General features: G+C 31.2%; 1 protein-coding gene across 1 annotated transcript; it reads right to left on the bottom strand.

Annotated features, from left to right (window-relative positions):
* Window positions 1–5,652: 5,652 nt before the first annotated feature.
* LOC111627071 lies at window positions 5,653–22,362 on the bottom strand. Its single transcript, XM_023370626.1, has 3 exons — window positions 21,415–22,362; window positions 7,137–7,281; window positions 5,653–5,720 (listed from the first exon to the last, which is right to left on the bottom strand). The coding sequence occupies exons 1-3, from the start codon at window positions 22,360–22,362 to the stop codon at window positions 5,653–5,655; spliced, it is 1,161 nt and encodes a 386-aa protein (XP_023226394.1).
* Window positions 22,363–22,619: the final 257 nt, after the last annotated feature.

Raw genomic sequence — 22,619 nt, 5'->3', positions numbered from 1 at the left:
TCTATAATTATACAAATGAAGGATCGAATAAAGAGCGTGTGGAGTTTTTTTTTTTTTTTTCATTTTTTCAGAGATAGGATAGAACATCTCGTGTAGAAACATCTTTCTCTCTATTAAACAATAAGTTGATCAAAAATGCTGGTGTAACGAAGAAAGATTAAAATAACACAGCATATAAAATATAAAATTTTAAGAATCACAGAGAAATGAATATATTAAAAATGTATAAACTTACAAATTACTTTGAAATTATATTTAAATACGATTATTAATTTTTAATGTGAATTCATTGATTGCAAACGTTTTCTTTCTTAAGATTACTTAAAAAACTACTTCTTTTTAAAATTTTAACGTATAATCTCGTACATTTTTAATTAAATTTAAATGATTGATTCGAATTATTATTTAAAGTTACATAAAATATTTGCTAAGAAGAAAGATATTCCACATATTAGTTAATATATATTATTAATTGATTTATTCCTTAAATACAATATATCTCTATAAAGAATGTGACGAATTATATATAGAATGAGTATAAAAACTAAATTCAATAAAAACAAAAAAAAAATAATTTATAGTAATCTATATATTAAATTATATCGTAATTTTTCAATATATTTACATCAAATGACAAAAAGTATTTAATTATTTTATTAAAAGTACGTATTTATCAATACGCTATATAAAATAGTTTTTAATCGTAAAGAACATTATAATCTTTATGCTGTTACTTTTTATATTAATTATATTAGAAATAAATAAGGAAACTAAGTAATCGTGCTTTTGTTTTTCGGCAATGAAACGAAATAACTTGTTGCATTGTATTATATGTACTGTACTGTACATATACAGTCGACCCCCTATAACGCGGTAGATACGTTCCGCTTTATAAGAATTTCGTGCTGTAGGAATCCTCAAATACCTGAGCCAATCACAGCCCGGCACGTGTGCAGTTTACGGACTACGGCTGTTTGAAAGGTTTTCTTCCATAAAATTAATCGATTCTAGACTAATTTCACTCAACATTTCCAAAACACGTATAATTTTTTGGGAATAATCTGTATAAACTATGCTATAAACAAAAAATTGTAGGATTACTTACCGAGTGTGAACCGTTCAACCACGCAATTGCTTAAGCTTGTTTTCGTCGCGGAGCGGCGCACCAAACGGCGTCCGCGTTTTCTGATCAGTTATTTTTCTGCGAAAAATTCGTTGAACTTTGGAGACATCATTAATAGAAATAATTTTTATGACCGTTGAATAAGAAATGTATAAAATTACAGTACTGTATTAGACTTACAGTACCTAATTTAGGCCTATATACTGTACAGACGATAGTAAACTCAACTTACCCGCCTAAACTCTCCGTAGCGTGTAAGTAGTTCGGCTGCTCGTCCACTATTGGTCCAGATTCGACCAATCCTATCGCGACACGAGTCGGCAATGACGTTTTACCGCATTTTACGAGTCTCTTTTAGCGTCTTTATACTAATACGGTCGCAATTTTTTCGCCGCATTATATGAACCCGCGTTACAGGGGGTCTACTGTATGTACACAATTATGTATAGAGTGCATGTACTGTACTATATCTGAATTTACAATTTGAATCATTCTTCTAAAACAATGCTGAAAACTTGAAACCTTTAAAATATTCCAAATGATCACATGTAATCTAAAAATTTCATTAAATAAAGTTGTTTTTTCAGTCAATTCGTGATCTTATGAAATCTTCGTTTCCTTTGCTTCTTCTTACCGATATATAAATTCAGTTTTGCGTGTTGTCTCTTACCAGAAAGCATCAATACTTGGTCAATAAAAAATTTGTCAGCTTTTTTCTTTAGAATAGCTTTTATTCTGATACAAACTTATGTCAGGTTCAGTCAGAAGATTATTTGACTATTGCGCTAATGCAAAAGTTTTTGGAATTTTCTAGATATCTCTAGAATATTCAAAATTGTTCTCTGACAGATGGGATCTAGAAGTTTCTTGTGAGGTATGAAAATGCCATTCTGTTTAGTAATACTTTTTAAATATATCAAGTTTGTCAACGCTTTCTCGGATTAAATTTGCAAATGTGCACTTTACGATTATCAGTTTGGTATTAAAATAGCTAAATCTCATCGCCGTATGGTGCAATCGTTTGGCAAGATGACCATCTCCAAGTCTATAATCTACGATTAGTTCAGTAAATTTAAAGCTGGACAATATAAAATCGCAGATAAGTCAAAATCAGGATGACCTTCACTTCTGTTGGATGACGAGCTGCAGTAGCTGGTGGAAGCCAACCAAACTTGACCACGCGAAAAATGAGCAAGATACTTAGTTTTGACTAAGTATCTTGCTCTGTTGATCCACAGATGAACGTTATGTATTTTCTTCATGAACGCAAGACCCTACATGTCAACTTTAACCTGGAAGCTGTTGATTTCCATGCACCATCCGACTATCATCTCTTCCGCTCCGTGCAATACTTGCAGTAGTTTGCTGATGATGAGAAGAAAATCGCATTTACAGAGTTCTTTGAGTCAAATCAACCTGAGTTTTATTCAACAGGTATGTATGACTTGCCTAATCAATGGAAAAAAGTGCTTGAATGTAATGGCAATTATTTTCATGAATAAACTATTTTTGTTTTTGAAATAAATATTGTAAAAATCTAGAAAATTCCAGAAACTTTTGCATCAACACATATTTAATAAAACATATTTTTATATATGTTTTATTAAATTACAGTACTGTAGTCTAATATTAATTGAAATATATCAACAATACCTTAAATAAATTAAAATTTATACATAAATCTAACATAGCCCAATTATAAAATGAAATTAATTAAATAAATAATCATTAAATTTAACATTATAAATCAAAATTATTAACATTAATTGTCAGTAAATAGTTTCATATATCCAATAATTTAATATATATGCACTGTATTTAAATTTGTTAGTTGAATATTAATGACGTATATGTACAGTACAGTATTAAATAATATAATTTAAATTTATAAATATGCTATACACTGTATATTTAGGTTTACTTCATTTAAACATTTTTCTCTTTCTTACGTAAATAATATGTTGAAATTAAAATCATTGTCGAATGAGATTTAAAATTAGTGTTTTTAGTGAAATTTATTGTTTCAGTAAACTTTAGTGATATTGATAAATTTTAATGAGCTTTAAACTGTATTAAAGCCTATAAAAATCAATTTTTATATACAGGATGTCTCGCGAGGAAATGGAAATATTTTACAGTGTGTTTTAGAGGCTTAGAAGATTTAAAATGTCTTATAAACATAGCCCTTCAAACGCATTGTTTTAATGCTAGAAGGAGTTAAAGTAGAGCAGCTATCCTTTTAAGACACTGCTTTTCAGCACTTTTAAGCGCTGCAGAAAAGCCTCAATCTAGATAGCGTTCAGCTTCTGTGCTGTAATAAAGTGCCAAGAAATGCAAGCAAACCTTACGTTTTGGCAAAAACGCAAGGTTCTGAAGGCAAGAAGCTGGAGGGTAGCGAGATTGAGGCTATTCCCCAGCGCTTAGCGGTGCCGCGGGGGAGCATTTTAAGGGGTAGCTACTCTAAACTTTAACTTTAACCTTCTAGAGCTAAAACAGTGCGTTTGAAGGGCTATGGTTAAAAGAAGTTTTGGATATTCAGGTCTGTAAAACATGCTGTAAAAATATTGTTACTTCCTCGAAGAATATCCTATATTCGCATGATGACTATGACAGGCATACATTTAGAAATCCGTTATATCTGTATTTATATTCATATAACTAACGTGTCTTCAAATGACATTGTCGAAAATTGGATAAAATTTGTATTTCTTTCATAATAAAATCGGAAGTAACATTATTCTTTTAAGCATATTTCGTCTGAAAAACATGAAATTTTTATAACATAGTTACGTGAGTACTGTTAAGATCTTCGTGAGTGACTGTCACTGTGTCACCGCCCATCACGAACCTTTAGAATTTGTTGATTCATCGTAAAACAGTCACAGAAAACGCAATACCTTATTATTTCCTGTTGAAATTCCTATAATTACTTTCTATGTCAATGAAACGTATTCATTTCAAGAAACGAGTTTTCAAGTAATAATAAGAATAATAATTTCAGTTATTTAAAAATTCTTTTAATATAAAAATATTTTAAATAACATTTTGCATAAAATTTCTCATTGTATCTAAATTAAGTTTGTTTTAAAAGTTCTTAATAAATTACAATTTTCTGATTTATCATTAATAATTTTAAATAAAATTAACACATTTAGTGATGATGATTTCTCATGAGAATTTTTCATCTGCAAGAACATAAATATTTATTTTAAAACATTCAAGGGCGGATGGTCCTGTGTTCTACTAAATTATAGTAGTTCTAACACCAGGAATCAAATCCTGGCGATCGAAAAATCCCAGAAATTTTTTAGAGTGGTTTTTCTGGATCAGGCTCCGTCTTTCACCACTCGGCTGAACCCATTGTGAGCATTGTCAAACTAACTATTGGTACGACTTTTTTTTTTTAAACTTATCACCCTGTGGGCACTAAGTGGATCTTTTTAGAAGACCATTATGGGTTTAGCTAGACCCGCAATGAGGTGAGAAACATAGTTCGACAGAGTTCAAAATTATAATTTTGAATTGCCTACTAAAATATAAAATGCAACAATAGGCTTAATAGTGACAACAGTAACATATGTATCTTCTTACATATTAAAAAAATATATTTATCCTGTACAAATATCCTTAATATTAATAAGTTTATACTTATCGGTACAAAGATATTCATATACTTCTCGACTTTTCAAGGCTCAACAATGGCTCCCTTCGCCACACAAAACTACACACCTGTTGGAGATTGTGTGGTGAATCTTTTCTTCATTTGTTACTATGCTATTTCACCCTCTCTCGGTAAGGTTTTCCAGCATCCCCCTTTTCGTTTTGCTCCCCTTTGCTCTTCTAAATCAAATTTTGGCTTTTCCCTCAGCTGGGCTGGTGGAGTTTTTCCGGGTTTCCTCCGCCTCTTTTCTCCCCTAATGGGGACCAGCTGCCCCTTTAAGTTTACAGTCCTCCCGGAAGGCTATAGCTATACCAGCAGTGGTATTAGGTCCTTCAAAATTCTCTATTCCAAATTAAGCTGAAAATCTTTATCGCTGGATTCTTCACTGTGGACTCCCTATTTCAACCACTTTGAATCATCCAAAAGACGTTAGGTTAGGTGGGGATGGGTCGCATACTGCAACTTTTCTATCAACCTTTCCCTTCTTGGACATTGTTAAATTAGGTAAGTTGCAAACCACAACAGAAAATATAACACGCAGAATAAAATTTAAACATAATAAATAAAACGTAACTTTATGAGCCCTCACAAGGGACTAAATCTTATGAGCCCTACTTGGGACTTCTATGAGCCCATTTAGGGACACTAACCCCAGACCACCCTTCATAACATAACATTCTTGGCCTCTTTGTGCTCTCTGAGCGGTAAGGGGCCCAAAACCACAAATAAAAAAAAAAGGATATTCATTCAAAAAAGTCTTATGATTATATTTCGGATCAGAACTTACTCACAAGTAAATTATGGGGACAATAAATAATAATAATAATAATCGCCATCCACCAATCCAAATATAGGACTCACAAATCACTCAATTTTGAAGAGCTCTCTGATCACTCCATCTACCTCCTGGTCGTCTTCTGTCCTGTTTAACTTGGTCTGTAAATAAAAAATAATTATTTGTTATTTACAGACCAAAAGGTAAATAGAATAGGAGATGACCAAAATTAAATGGAACCATCAGAAGCATCTTTCAAAATTTAGTGATACGAGACAAAAAGTGATGTACTAAATTCGGATTGGTTCATGATGATGATGATGATGACGATGATTAATGTAATTCACTAAATCTAAATACAAAACATAAAACTTTCTAACGTTAGAGATAATTAAAATTAGGTATTATTTTAAATATCACTTTTTAGTCAAATGTCTCACATCCGTAGTTAACCCGAGTTGATAATGTTTAGATTAAACATGAAATAATTTATTACGATCAAAATTTATGATCATAAAGAAGCATTTTGAATCTGAAATATATTCAATATTTGATATTTTCAGATAGAAAAGTCATTTTCAAAGTAATGTTGCCAGGAAATTGAAAGTTTTTTTTTACCATTGGTTATTCATTCTTTCACCATCACGATTTGAAGTATTCTTACAAAATCTTTTAAATTTTCGTTGATAAAATCAAAAGAACAACTCGAAGAATGGCATTGTTTGCTTTTCTTAGATTGTAATGTCAATTGCTACAGAATATTTGTTATATATTGTTATTTATTTCCCTGACATGTAATTTTCGATATCACTTGCACTGGCATCACTAAATAAAGAATTTACGTTTACAAAAATTTTATTTTATTTCTTGTAATTGAAAACTTCAACAAATGAAATAGAATAACAAATACGTTTGCAATTGCAAATTTCATCTTTCCATCATAACTGTTAGTCTATTTATTATTATTATTTCTTTTCACAGATTGAATATTAAATAATATTTTGTTTACTACGTTTTTACGCTGCTATTATTAATTAATAAAGAATAATAAAAAGTTAAATTCGGATAGTTCGACACTCTCCTTAATGAAGCATTAATTTAATCTGAAAAGCTTATTCAATTTGATTTACGCTTCAAAAAACACTAACTAGATATTGCATAAACAGATGTTGGCATTGGACCATTGGTTATCGAAAATAATCTTTAATGTCGCCCTTGATGGATTAATAAAAGGAGCAAGTTTCAATTGATCAATAGATACGAACTTCTGATAAACTAATCTTAAATGAAAATTTACTTTTAATCTATTTTAAAAGTTAAATAGATTTTTAACTTGTATTTGTAATGGAAATAAAGCATTAAAATTTTCAAATTATCCTAAACTCTGAAGAAAAATTTTAAGAAGACAAATATTGTATTAACTGTTGTTTTTATTTTTATTTATACGTAATTAATATAAAACTACAAGATATCTTTAAAAAGTTCCAGGAATGAGTCAGAAAATCAAAAATGTTAGGATGTTTGTTTAATCTTTTAAAAAGTAATCACTCTGAGCTTCAATACACACTTTCTCCAACGATTAGAAAGATCAGATTCTTTCAAGAATCGCAAATTTCCTTCCATTCGTCTTGTGAATTTTGTGGGTTCAAGCAATTTTCTTCTTAAAGTTGCATCTGTTATTCTTTCGCAACTATCCTTATTCCCCGATTGTAATGACTTTTTCTTTAGTAAACATTTTAAAAAATATCTTTACATTGTAAACGATTCAAGTTAATAGAGTATTTGACTCATATAGGATGAATGGAAGAAAATTTTGCGATAAATATTAAATAAATTTCTTTACATGTGAACATACTTTGATTTTTGACCCATTCCTGAAAATTTTTAAACATACTTTGTGTATTTCAATAAGTTTATTATGTACAGTTCCGTATTATAATAATTAAATAATAAATTTATATAATTGTCTATAAGATATTAATTTTATTGATAAAATATTAAAATTTTGATATATTAGATTTATCGTTTAAAATTTTTAATAGGCTTATATTAAAATTTAAATGTTAAAACAAGTTCCGAATAATTCTCGATTTTCTTTTCTGTGTTACATTTTTGACAGATCTACATCAGAAAATGTCTCAAAAATATTTGGAAATATAAATGAAATCGAAAAATATTTTTACATATTTAAAAATAGATACAAAATAAATGTCCACCACATTCTCAAAATGACAAAAATGATAGCGAGAAAAAGCTCATACATTCCAGGATACTTTTTTCGTTTTTCTTTCAAAAAACTTGTCAATGCTTATAAATCCGAATCCTTCTCACTCTTTTTTATCCATTTGTACTAGAGAAAAAGAAAATCCGCTTCTTCCGGAGCTTTCTATGTCACTTTGAATATTTAACTTCAAATTCTGTCAAGAAAAATTGCTTTTCTTACACCACTCTATAGTTTGCCTATTCTCTTCCTATTTACTTCAATTTTTTTTTATTTTCGTTGGAAAATGTGAATGTGAAAATAAATTTTCAACACGGTGATTGTATTGAATTACGCTTCATTGAAAATCTTAGATGAAGCAATTCATAACTTATTTCTATTTATTGTAAATATATTGATTTGATATTTCAATAATTTTCTCTTTCACAATACACTCAAATGCTTATTATTCAATACAATTGGCACAATATTTCAAGTTTAAACATAAACAATGTTAAAAAATTATTATTTAAAATATTATTTATTTACTTAACATTTCTTTATAACATCTTCATCATAATATAAAAACAATGTTTTACGTGATTAGAAACGAAGAAAGAGAATTTAAAGATTTAATAAATAATACGGTAAAATTATTTAAATATATAAAAAATAGTTTTTAAATAAACTTAGTATAACAAAAGTTTCATTAAATATAAGAACATTTTAATTTCCTCATTATTTTAAAATTAGTAACATTTTAAACAAATTATTCTTTCACTTTTCAACTGATTCTCTAAAGAATTGATTGCTGTTTCCGATTTCTCAACGACATCAGTTTATCAATCATTTACTATTCATTGCGTTACTAATTGAAGCTTTTAAGTAATCCTTGTAAAGTGAAACAGTAAACGAGTTGTTCAATATTAACAGATATAATTAATATTACTATTAATGTGCCATTTGCTAAATTATCTACATTCAGTTTTGTAAAATTATTAAATAACAATTTCAAACTTAATTTTTCATAATTTTTTAATTGATCTTATTTGCATTTTAAATAAAATATTTTCATTGACGTACATATTAATTAACAATCGCTACATATTAATGAAAATTAATATGTAGCGATTGTTAATTAATGTGTGTTTATAATGTCGTTGACATTAATTTGTGTTTAATTAAATTTTTAAGGAAATGACCTACATAAAAAAAAACTAATAAATAGAGTAAATACACACATACATAACAATATATAAAACATAAATACTTAAAAATTATTTTAAACAATTAACTTTCTTTTGATATATTTTAGAAAATTCAATCGAGAAATTACCAATATTGATAATGAAGCTACAATTTTTATAATATTCCTATTATGGAATAGTGATTCCTAAGAATCATAATAGGAATCACTTTATAAAGTGAATACTATTATGAGTGAGCGCTATTTATCTTAAATCAGATATAAGTACTGTACTTTCCCATTATCTGTGGCGTAGGCATGTTAACACGTAAGATATGTTGTGCACACTCACGGAGTATGTGTACTGTACATCACATCAGACGTGTCTCCAAGCCACAGATACGAATCCATCACGTCATACTCACAATACCCGTTTTCTACAGAAACTTTTAAATCACTAAATAATACAAGTTGAGAATTTCAAAATAAGAAATATAACTTTTAATTGCTTGTAGCCATGTTTTATAACAATAAAGTTTAAGAAGTTTTTCATAAAACTTCTGTGGCATCAATTACACAAGATTTGCTTTCGAAGCAAACTGATGAAACTTGAAAATTATACGAGTATATTGAAAAAGAATAATATGAAAACAAAATGCTTTTAACTGAATTTCTTTACTTGAAAGAAACTTGAGTTATTACAAAAAAGATAATTAAATTTAAATAATATGAAATTTACTTTAAAAATGCATTTTTATATATTAGGCTTTATTTAAATTTAACTAAATGATAATTAACTAAATAAAATTAAATCTTTATTAGATTAAATTAGATTTAAAAATTTTGTTTTATTCGATATTATTTTAATTTCTTGGAAAATACAAATAAACATTATATGCTGTAGGCCTATATATAATTTTGATTAATTTTAAAATTTGAAACGGTCAAGACTAATCATTAAAAAATTATTATTATTATTTTTTCGAGAATAACAAGGTTTGGATAAGAATCATAATATACAGTAATATTTTACTTTTCTTTAAACAAAATATCTAAATAGAAACGTTTTATTTTCTGACATTATTTACTTAATAGATACAAAATAGTTTCAGAGATTGAAGTATTTTTCACAAAACTCTTGGATTTTTTTTAATGATTTCATGACATTTTACATGATTGTAAATAAAATATATTACAAAAATAATATTAGAAAATTTTAGTTTTATGAAATACTCGATACTTTTATTACAAATCTTACGATTTGTAATAAAATAAAAAATAAGTTACACATAATCGAGTTAGTAAAGAAATAAAAGGAAACATATTAATGTACTGTACGTGCATGCACGCACGCACGCACGCATGTATATACAATCGATTATATATATTATTGAAAATAGATATATATATTACGACAGTTTGCTTTTAACGGATTGAAATAGAAATACTGTATCTCCTTTAATACAATAAAAATCTGTTTACGGGAAAAGAAAATTCTATATTTATTCCATCCTATTTACAAGGAGAAAAAAGTATATTTAAACAATTTATTTTTTAAATATTTTTGGAAAATAAACTTTATTTAAACGATCTTTCTTCAGTTACTTTAGCGTTACAGTAGAGCATCGATTATCCGACTCAATTGGGGACTGGGGTTGGTCGGATAACTGAAAAAACGGATAACCGAAAAATATTAAAAAATATATTATTAGTATAGTATATTAGTACAGTAGATCCCCCTATAACGCTTAGATACGTTCCACTTTATAAGAAATTTACGTTGTAGGAATCCTTAAATACATGAGCCAATCACAGCCCGACACGTGTGAAGTTTACGGACTAAGGCTGTTTGAAAGGTTTTCTTCTATAAAATTAACCGATTCTAGACTAATTCGACTCAACATTTCCAAAACACGTATAATTTTTTGGGAATAATCCGTATAAACTATGCTATAAACAAAAAATTGTAGGATTACTTACCGAGTGTGCACCGTTCGACTACGCCGTTGCTTAAAGCTGGTTTTCATCGCGGAACAGCACACGAAACGACGGCCGCAATTTCTGATAACGAATTTTTGGCAGAAAAATAACTTGACCTTTGGAGACATCATTAATATAAATAATTTTTATGGCCGTTGAATAAGAAATGTTTCTTTCACAAGAAATGTATAAAATTACAGTACTGTATTAGACTTACGGTACCTAATTTACATACTGTACAGACGATAATAAACTCAACTTACTAGCCTAAAATCTCCGTAGCGTGTTGCCAGGCGGCAGAAAGCATATATATAATTATAATAAAGTTACAATAAATTAAGTTAATATATAATTATATATACAGTACCTAATTTATATATAATTAATATATAATTACATGTACAGTACCTAATTTATATATAATTTATATATAATACTGTACAGACAATAGCAAACTCAATTTACCCGCCTAAACTTTCCGTAGCGTGGCGCTGGACGGCGGAAAGTAGTTCGGCTGCTCATCCACTATTAGTCCAGATTCGACCAATCTTGTCGCGACACGAGTCGGCGACGACGTTTTACGAGTCCCTTTATACGAATACTGCCGCAATTTTTTCGCTACGTTATAGGAATTTCCGTTATAGAAATCCACGTTATAGGGGGGTCGACTGTATATCTCGTGTAATTAGTATATTACTATTAATCTACTTCGAGTTGAATTTTCATCGATGTTAAGCCTAATAAAAATTTTTTAAAATAATAATCGTTGCTATTGTATCGTTAAAAATCAGAAAATTAAGCCTGGTTTAAATACTGGCTCCCTTTCATGGTCGAGCCAGTATTGCCAGCTAAAACACGTAAAAGTACTATTAAAGTAGCCAAGACATAGCCAAATATTGTAGCACCACATCACTAGCGGACATTTGAATTTGCCCACTAGAACGGTCGGTTAACCGATGTGACGGTTAATCGGGGGTCGGATAATCGATGATCTACTGTATTATACAATATTCAGTTTCTATAAAAGAATGAACAAATCAATGTGTTTCTATTGCTTAATAAAGTTCAGAAGAAAAATGTAGCAAAATAGTCTATTAACAAAACTTCAACCAAATCGTAATTACGCAGTACTCATTGTTTTCAAGCTTTTAATTAAGATTGATACAGAAATTTCCACATGAAAAATTCAAATAAATTCCACATAAAGAGATTTAAAAATAGTTCTCATTAGCTTATTCCTTACATAAACCATATAATAACTGAATGTTAAGTTAATTATAGCGTGTCCAGACATCCGCTTTTTCCGGGGCCTTTCCAGCATTTTAGTCTTGTGTTCGGTGTTTGCACTAAATTTTCAAATTATCGCCTTCATATATTTTAAGAATTTCTAAGTGTTTTGAGATAAACATTTAAATAATTACAATGATTGCGTTGATTTACAGAGTAAATTACACCAGATTTGCTAACAAGTTTTTAAAATTGAATAAAATGTCAAAAAATTACAACATATAAATAATATCCTACAATCATTGGATTTTTCAAATTAAATTCAATCACTATAGCCTAATTTAATAAAATTTATTTCTTTGTTTTATTCAATCAAATTTTCAATATATCAATCTGAAATATTATAATATATATCAATATATCATAATACAATTTATCACTAAGTTAATTACATTTTTAAAATCCTTTATTTTTAAAATAAACATAAATGATGAACGATTAGAAAATCGTTAAAGATAATTAAAAATAAATAAATTTTATGCCTAATTCATATTATTAATGTGTAGTTTAATTATAGAATTGTTTTCCCCCCTTTGAAATAGATTTAGTTGTAATAAATTAAAACTTTTTAAAGTACTGTAATAGTGGAAAGAAACAAATCTGTGATATTATAATATGATTAAGTCTGTAATGTGATTATTTAGAGATAGATTTTCCTAAATGATGCAAATTTCACTAATTAAAATTTGAATGGATAAGACTATTAGTGATTAAATTACTGTTCTTTTTTGTTCAACAAATTAAAAATTTAATTATTGTACAAATTAAAATTATTTATATTATCTAACATAAATAATTAGAAAAATAAAAAGACAATAATGCACATAAATTTATATATAGTGGTTGATTTTATTTAATTTTGAAAGAAATAAGACATTGTAGCAAAACTGTTCACATATCTCTGAAAGATTTATTAAGTAAAATAAACATTAATTTTAATTTTGGCTATCCTGGGCGCTTTTGCAATTTTCACCTATCTCTCTAGGTTCCTAGTGAAATATTTCATCCCATTGGAGATTATTTTTCTCTTAATTTATACAGAAAACAAACACATAGACAGACACATTCAAAAACATAACATTTATAGATGAATACGTCCCGATTCTGTCAGTACATTTCCGATATCCGAGTATATGTCCTGTTTTCTGAAAAAAGGTTAATGGGTCACCAAAATATTTTGTTTATAAATAATTTCATCGTCAATGAATAAATATATCATTAGCGAGAAAGCGTCGTGTTTTTAAATATTAAAATTCTTTTTTCCAGATCCATCGTAGATTTGGTTGAGGCCCACAGTAGAAGCGGTGAGTAGGGAGAACGGGGCTCGATATGTCCCGGACTGTCCATGAAGATTCCAAAAATTTTCAATCTGGTTGCGATTTTTCAATTTCTTCGGTAACAGGATGATTTTACTGCCTCGGCCATCCGGTCGTTAACGCAAAGCAACAGTATATTGAAGCCCCCTGTGGTCGGCCACAGTCTCATCTATTAAGAATGACCCGATCTAGAATAGAGTCAGTCAGAATGAATGAAAATTCAGAAACGAAATTCTGACTCGTATATTCATGAGAGATTATGCAAATTTAAGCCCGGATCTTCCATGCCGATAAGCTAACCTGTATCGCACGTTACTTGTGCCATACAGTTGTCATCTTTCCATTCATCTCACAGCGAAATTAAGAATAAAGAAAAAATACTGTAAATTTTCATTGCAGAGAACAAATTGCAATACATTGCAGTTACTTTTTATTTTATATAACAATATCATAATTTAACTTGTATAACTTGTATTGATATAACTTGTATACAAATGATAATAATTAAATTACCTCTTATTCAACATTGTAGCAGTGCAAACGCAACCAAATTTTATACGCTGACGTTTCCAGATATGTGAAAGAGATTTCTGAGGAAAAAAGTTTTATTTCAAAACTTACCTCTAAAGCCCTGGTCACACTATGCGATTTCCAGCCGCGCAGGCGACTGCAACCGCGACGGCTGTTCCCGTTAACTAGTAATCCCCCCTCGAAAACCGGCGCGACTGTAATCGCAGCTAGAAACAAAAAGTTTGTTCTACTCGCGACGATTGCAAACGCGCATCCAATCAACAAACGCCTTTATGCCACGCCATACAGTGACAACATTGAAAATAGTTCATCATCATGGCGGAGGATTAATAGCCTAACAAAAAATTTTTTTAAATAATAATCGTCGCTATTGTATCGTTAAAAATCAGAAAATTAAGCCTGGTTTAAATACTGGCTCCCTTTCATGGTCGAGCCAGTATTGCCAGCTAAAACACGTAAAAGTACTATTAAAGTAGCCAAGACATAGCCAAATATTGTAGCACCACATCACTAGCGGACATTTGAATTTGCCCACTAGAACGGTCGGTTAACCGATGTGACGGTTAATCGGGGGTCGGATAATCGATGATCTACTGTATTATACAATATTCAGTTTCTATAAAAGAATGAACAAATCAATGTGTTTCTATTGCTTAATAAAGTTCAGAAGAAAAATGTAGCAAAATAGTCTATTAACAAAACTTCAACCAAATCGTAATTACGCAGTACTCATTGTTTTCAAGCTTTTAATTAAGATTGATACAGAAATTTCCACATGAAAAATTCAAATAAATTCCACATAAAGAGATTTAAAAATAGTTCTCATTAGCTTATTCCTTACATAAACCATATAATAACTGAATGTTAAGTTAATTATAGCGTGTCCAGACATCCGCTTTTTCCGGGGCCTTTCCAGCATTTTAGTCTTGTGTTCGGTGTTTGCACTAAATTTTCAAATTATCGCCTTCATATATTTTAAGAATTTCTAAGTGTTTTGAGATAAACATTTAAATAATTACAATGATTGCGTTGATTTACAGAGTAAATTACACCAGATTTGCTAACAAGTTTTTAAAATTGAATAAAATGTCAAAAAATTACAACATATAAATAATATCCTACAATCATTGGATTTTTCAAATTAAATTCAATCACTATAGCCTAATTTAATAAAATTTATTTCTTTGTTTTATTCAATCAAATTTTCAATATATCAATCTGAAATATTATAATATATATCAATATATCATAATACAATTTATCACTAAGTTAATTACATTTTTAAAATAAACATAAATGATGAACGATTAGAAAATCGTTAAAGATAATTAAAAATAAATAAATTTTATGCCTAATTCATATTATTAATGTGTAGTTTAATTATAGAATTGTTTTCCCCCCTTTGAAATAGATTTAGTTGTAATAAATTAAAACTTTTTAAAGTACTGTAATAGTGGAAAGAAACAAATCTGTGATATTATAATATGATTAAGTCTGTAATGTGATTATTTAGAGATAGATTTTCCTAAATGATGCAAATTTCACTAATTAAAATTTGAATGGATAAGACTATTAGTGATTAAATTACTGTTCTTTTTTGTTCAACAAATTAAAAATTTAATTATTGTACAAATTAAAATTCTTTATATTATCTATCATAAATAATTAGAAAAATAAAATGACAATAATGCACATAAATTTATATATAGTGGCTGATTTTATTTAATTTTGAAAGAAATAAGACATTGTAGCAAAACTGTTCACATATCTCTGAAAGATTTATTAAGTAAAATAAACATTAATTTTAATTTTGGCCATCCTGGGCGCTTTTGCAATTTTCACCTATCTCTCTAGGTTCCTAGTGAAATATTTCATCCCATTGGAGATTATTTTTCTCTTAATTTATACAGAAAACAAACACATAGACAGACACATTCAAAAACATAACATTTATAGATGAATACGTCCCGATTCTGTCAGTACATTTCCGATATCCGAGTATATGTCCTGTTTTCTGAAAAAAGGTTAATGGGTCACCAAAATATTTTGTTTATAAATAATTTCATCGTCAATGAATAAATATATCATTAGCGAGAAAGCGTCGTGTTTTTAAATATTAAAATTCTTTTTTCCAGATCCATCGTAGATTTGGTTGAGGCCCACAGTAGAAGCGGTGAGTAGGGAGAACGGGGCTCGATATGTCCCGGACTGTCCATGAAGATTCCAAAAATTTTCAATCTGGTTGCGATTTTTCAATTTCTTCGGTAACAGGATGATTTTACTGCCTCGGCCATCCGGTCGTTAACGCAAAGCAACAGTATATTGAAGCCCCCTGTGGTCGGCCACAGTCTCATCTATTAAGAATGACCCGATCTAGAATAGAGTCAGTCAGAATGAATGAAAATTCAGAAACGAAATTCTGACTCGTATATTCATGAGAGATTATGCAAATTTAAGCCCGGATCTTCCATGCCGATAAGCTAACCTGTATCGCACGTTACTTGTGCCATACAGTTGTCATCTTTCCATTCATCTCACAGCGAAATTAAGAATAAAGAAAAAATACTGTAAATTTTCATTGCAGAGAACAAATTGCAATACATTGCAGTTACTTTTTATTTTATATAACAATATCATAATTTAACTTGTATAACTTGTATTGATATAACTTGTATACAAATGATAATAATTAAATTACCTCTTATTCAACATTGTAGCAGTGCAAACGCAACCAAATTTTATACGCTGACGTTTCCAGATATGTGAAAGAGATTTCTGAGGAAAAAAGTTTTATTTCAAAACTTACCTCTAAAGCCCTGGTCACACTATGCGATTTCCAGCCGCGCAGGCGACTGCAACCGCGACGGCTGTTCCCGTTAACTAGTAATCCCCCCTCGAAAACCGGCGCGACTGTAATCGCAGCTAGAAACAAAAAGTTTGTTCTACTCGCGACGATTGCAAACGCGCATCCAATCAACAAACGCCTTTATGCCACGCCATACAGTGACAACATTGAAAATAGTTCATCATCATGGCGGATAGTCAGAGGATTAATACTTTTACAGAATCGAGATTGATCGAGCTTATTCAGGCTCACGAATACCTGTGGGATTTTAATTCTTCGTTTTATCGAAGATTTTATCTTTTCATGTATTTTCGCCAGCTCTATTAAAATAATCGCCTTTTTTCTTTTATTCATTCCAGAAAAGGAACTGCTTGCTATTTTAATAAGAAAAGTGGCTAAAATTCCGTAAATACTCTGAAGTAGAACGTAAAATATCGGCAAACTCATGAAAGTAGTCAAAAACAAGCTACTGTAATTTTATTGGTTTATTATAGGGCCACGTGTTTCCGAGTTGCAACGTCAACGAACAATGTGTGACCACGAGAAGACGCGTGCGACTTGCGCTTGTTGCAGTTGCAGTCGCCTGCGCGGCTAGAAATCGCATAGTGTGACCAGGGCTTAAGGTTTTCTTACTCTCGAAACAAACTCGCATTACTGGCATTGGTTTCATTCGAACAGTTCAAAATTACATTTTTATACATACTTGAACTATTTTAATCATAAACCCAAATGCTTGTAACGAAAAACCTCTTGTATTTTTGTAGACGCCTGTAAATCCAACAAATTGTAACAAATACAGCTGTAAGAAGGACAGACAACCTATCTGAAATACATACCGTCGTCATAATAAACATGTGTTAATCTAATTCTGTGTGATTACTCCGACAACTAACGAATTTTATCTATTAAGCTCATTCCAACACATTTTTGCTTAAAAGCACTTGTTAAAACACATTTTCATATGGCTTGGCTGCCATTATTGAAAATAAGAAAACAAGACTGCAGAAACCCAATGACTCTCGATAATATCGAAGATTCGGTAGACAATAGCGAGGTTGAGGCCGAAGTTTTTAACACGAAAACGTGTACGTCGGACATTCAGTGCCGCTTTCCTGTAAGCCTAGAAGTTTGACAGTGGTGTTTGGATAGTCAGTGGAATTATGCTCGACATTCCAAACATCATTGTCAAACTTCTAGGCTTACAGGAAAGCGGCACTGAACGTCCGACGTACACGTTTTCGCGTTTAAAACTTCGGCCTCAACCTCGATAATAGCAACGAGAAGTTTACAAGGCATATTCGGAGTCATACCATGCGTAAATATATGGAATACAGTAGATGCCCCTATAACACGGTAGATAATTCCGTGTTATATGAATTCCATGTTGTACGAGTCACTTAGATTTTACAAATACCTGTGCCGTGTTGCGAACGGCTCACGTATTTGTAAAATCTAAGTGACTCGTACAACATGGAATTCATATAACACGGAATTATCTACGTGTTATAGGGGGTTCTACTGTATTAGCCTCTAAAAGCTTATTCACATTATGGCGGAAAATGCATCTAAAAGGTTGCCTACTGTCATTGATACACTATCCTCTACATTTTTCTGATACTTGCGTAGCTCCGATCTTGTCGAACATATAGTCACTGTAGACGATATAGACGAGAGAAGTGTTAAATAGGNCTCTAAAAGCTTATTCACATTATGGCGGAAAATGCATCTAAAAGGTTGCCTACTGTCATTGATACACTATCCTCTACATTTTTCTGATACTTGCGTAGCTCCGATCTTGTCGAACATATAGTCACTGTAGACGATATAGACGAGAGAAGTGTTAAATAGGGTCGTAGCTTAAATAAAAAACAGGTGCTATCGTAAGGCTGATCGTAAAGCTGTAAAATAATTTAGGATTGAACTTTCAGGAGTAAAATTCTTTGATTTCAAAACAGTTAAAATTGAAATTTTTTTAGATTATGCAAAGATGAATATTCTCGTTATTCTTCTCGTTTACAACAATAACACTTTTTGACCTAGAACTAAGTCTCTCACAAAATCTTAGACGTATGCAGTTTCGAATGTCCCCCTAAAAAAATGCAAAATTTGAAACGCTTACTCCGGCGAAATGCACTAAGAGTGGTGGCCGAGGAGACAAAGATTCAGAAAGACATATGTTGGAAGCTGAACGAAATCGAAAATACAGGGTCCTGTTGGAGGTCCTGCATTCTCATTTGAGATAGAACCAATATAATTTTTTAAGCTGATATATTCACTGGTGTGCAAAACTTAAGGACTAAAGTAACGTTTGCATGTTGTGTCACTGCCAAGTAACATAGCTCGATGAGCTTTGTCCCATACATAGAAAGAACTGCTACAGTATCATACAGAAGGTAACTATAGAAATACGTAACGAGACGAACAGAAATGACACTTTTATTCAACGACAATAATTACACTAAAGTCACCGCGATTTCTGATGGTCCCCTGGACATTCATTCATTCATTTAAATTTATTAATGTAACAAGGTTACATGACCTGATGTCGCAAATGCATAATCAGGTATTATAATACAATATATTTGTCAGTTGGTTTTACAGACATAAAAAACAGTACATTATCATTGTAAAATTGCAGTTATATGTTTTGATTTTACAGGACAATTCTTTATAACTAAGTACAGTACACTTATTGATTTACAAACATAGATAGAAATAACATTGATATACAGTAGAACCTCGAAAACTCGGCCTAATGTGGACCGAAGGGTGGCCGAGTTTGTGAAAATGCCGGGTTATCGGGAATGGGGTTAAAAAAAATAAGTACGAGTGTTTCCTCAGAAAATACTGTACTGTACTTGTATGTATTGTTTACTTGAGAATATAACAGAGAATAAACTGCCCAAATACCCTTAAACAAAGGAAAAGTACGTCCTTTATGAAGGCATAGAGCCTTTACTACATGAAAATGAAAATTAATGAATACACTGTGTACAGTAATTTACCTGATAAGACAGACCTCAGAAAAATACTTTATGAGAGCTTTTATACTTTTATAAAGCTATCTATAATGAAAGTTAATTAACTAAGGATTTTTTTGCCCTGCCAGGGTGTGGCCGAGTTATCCGGAGTGCCGGGTTATCGAGAGCCGAGTTTTCGAGGTTCTACTGTACTATGTACTAACAGCAATTGGTTTTTACATGTCGAGTATATATACAAAGTATAATTAGAACACACCGTTACAAAGTATAACAATAATGTTACAACAGCTGATAAAATAACAACAGTTTGCTGTAAATAATTAACAATAAGGCATAAATGCTAATATGTAATATTATATTAACAATTAAAACTTAATATTTATTATGTAATTAATATTATGTATTATTATATTAACAATTTAAACTTAAATATAAAAGCAAACCCGTGACAATGAAAGTGTCTAGAACAGCGATGTTCCAGTTGACAGATTTTCAATCAAAGTCTTTGAAGAATCCTGTATAAGATTGATACGTAAGAAAGCAGAGAAACACATATGAGACAGTCACTGTGAACTTTTAAGAAGTCCATGGATATCTTCAGCACCACTAAAGTCCGTGAGTGAGAAGCGCCGCAAAAGTTCGAGGGTGTCTCAAAACACCACAAAATAAGTGAGTTGTACCACTCTAAAATCTATGGGTATCCTCAACATCACAAAAGTTCGTAGGTGAGAATAGCTGCAAAAGTCTGAGGGTGCCCTTAAACACCACAAAAGAGCATAAGTGAGTTTTACTCAAAGATCCATTTGATGTCCTTCAGCACCATAGAAGACCTTGAATGATTTGACATAAAAGAAAGTGAAACCAAAAATTGCAAAGCTGCACACGAAACTGGAGGTCAAAACGTGACATCAACAAGTATAGGTGATGATGTATGAAACAACATTCCACCAGAAATACATCAGTGAAAAAGAATGATTTTATCTGTAGGAAAACTCAATGGATTGCAGTAACTTGAAAATATTTTTCAATTAATTGGAGAAGCAAATCATGAGATTTTTTGTCTACTGTAAGCACATGGGCTTCACAGGGCCAAAAAAGATTTTTGCTAATCATGTGGGTCCGTATATTGTTTCTTTCATATTCAGTAGTAATACAATCAAATATATAATGAAGACTGCCATCAGTTGTATTGCAAACAGGACAAAGGTTATTGTTGTATGTAGTAAAGCGAGTTAAATATGAGTTAAAACGCCCGTGACCAGTATAAAATTGAACAGTTTGATGATTAACAACAATCCAAGTATTATGTACAGTATAAGTTTAAAAATCTCAGGAAAAAATAGCTTGGTAAGAGACGTGTTAGCATTCCAGTCACGCTGCCATTCCAGAAGCATTTCATTCCATAGTACCTTTTTTAACTCCTTGGTAGAAATTTTATTATAACTAATAGTAATATTCTCATCACCAGCCGCCAACCTGGCAAGTTGGTCGACCCGATCATTCCCCTTGTCAGCACTATGTGAACATACCCAACTGAAGTAGTATTCGTTGTCGGAATCAATTAATGTTGGTAGAATGGTAAAGGCTAGAGGATGAGTAGACTCTTTCCTGAGCATTGTAAGTGATGAAAGAGAATCTGTTACTATCGCAATTTTAGCATTATTGACAACTCCTTCACACCAATCAATAGCCTTCAAAATTGCAAAAAGCTCAGCCTGTAAAACATTACAAAAAGCTCCAAGGCGGAAAACATTATAGTAAATCTCAACATCATTACGGTAGACTACAAAGCTAGCCCCGACATGATTTTCACATTTTGAACCATCTGTGTAGATGATAATAGCACAGTTTGTAGGAGAGATTTCGTTAAATTTGGACTTAGTATAGGGGCTCAAAGTACATTTGAACGGTATGTTTTCTTCCCAAGATTCTGCGTCAAAGACATTAGACAGTGTGGCAAGATGGAAGCCACATTTAATTTTCCATATCCTCTGCACATGAGTGATGTATTTATCAATTGGTGGTTTACGAGCAAGTACTTGCAGACTTGCAGTTGGGGTGGTCCTGTATGCTTTAGTAATTAACAGTAATGCTCGTCGCTGAGCCGAGGTTAATTTCTGCCGCGGGTGTTCTTTCTTTACTGCTGCACCCCAAGTACCACAACCGTATGTAAGTACAGGTATAAAGATACTATCGTATATTGCGCTCATGGCCATGCCACCTAGGCCCCAAGTCGATCTGGCCACTTTGGCAAACTCATGCATAATGAATCCTGTGTGCTCAGTGATGTGCTGAATATGTTTATTCCATAACAGTCGATGATCGAGTATGATTCCAAGATATTTAAGGTCTCTCACTACCGCGATGCGTTTGTTATTCATACGGAGAGTTGGAACACGTGCGTATATATTACGTTGTCCGGGCTTATTAAAAACAACTGCCTTTTTGTAATGTCCCCTGGACATTACAAAAATCATGTCCCCTGGACATTACAGAATCATGCCCCGCCTTTTCGTAATGTTCCCTGGACATTACAAAAAGGCGGGACATGATTCTTAGTAGGGTGTGTGATCACCACGGACGGCAATGCACGCTCTGCAACGTGCTCCCATGCAGGCCACAAGGTTAGTAAGGAGTTCTTATGGTAGGGCGTACCACTTCTCCACCAGTGCGGTTGACAACTGCTGGATGGTCGTTGGTGCATGTGGACGTGCTGCAATACTTCTCGCCAACG

Source organism: Centruroides sculpturatus, unplaced genomic scaffold (genome assembly GCF_000671375.1).
Source record: "Centruroides sculpturatus isolate CEXI.00-Female unplaced genomic scaffold, Cexi_2.0 scaffold473, whole genome shotgun sequence".
NCBI lineage: Eukaryota > Metazoa > Arthropoda > Arachnida > Scorpiones > Buthidae > Centruroides > Centruroides sculpturatus.
This window is presented reverse-complemented; position numbering and strand designations above follow the sequence as displayed.

What these genes read in the sequence shown, in the direction of transcription:
- LOC111627071 (XM_023370626.1), bottom strand. Translation starts at nt 22,362, where the DNA reads ATGATTTTTGTAATGTCCAGGGGACATTACAAAAAGGCAGTTGTTTTT. An exon ending in ACGAATACTACTTCAGTTGG is followed by an intron (nt 7,282 to 21,414) that starts GTATGTTCACAT and finishes TGTTTACTAAAG; the next exon opens with AAAAAGTCATTACAATCGGG. An exon ending in AGAATCTGATCTTTCTAATC is followed by an intron (nt 5,721 to 7,136) that starts GTTGGAGAAAGT and finishes TTTTATTTACAG; the next exon opens with ACCAAGTTAAACAGGACAGA.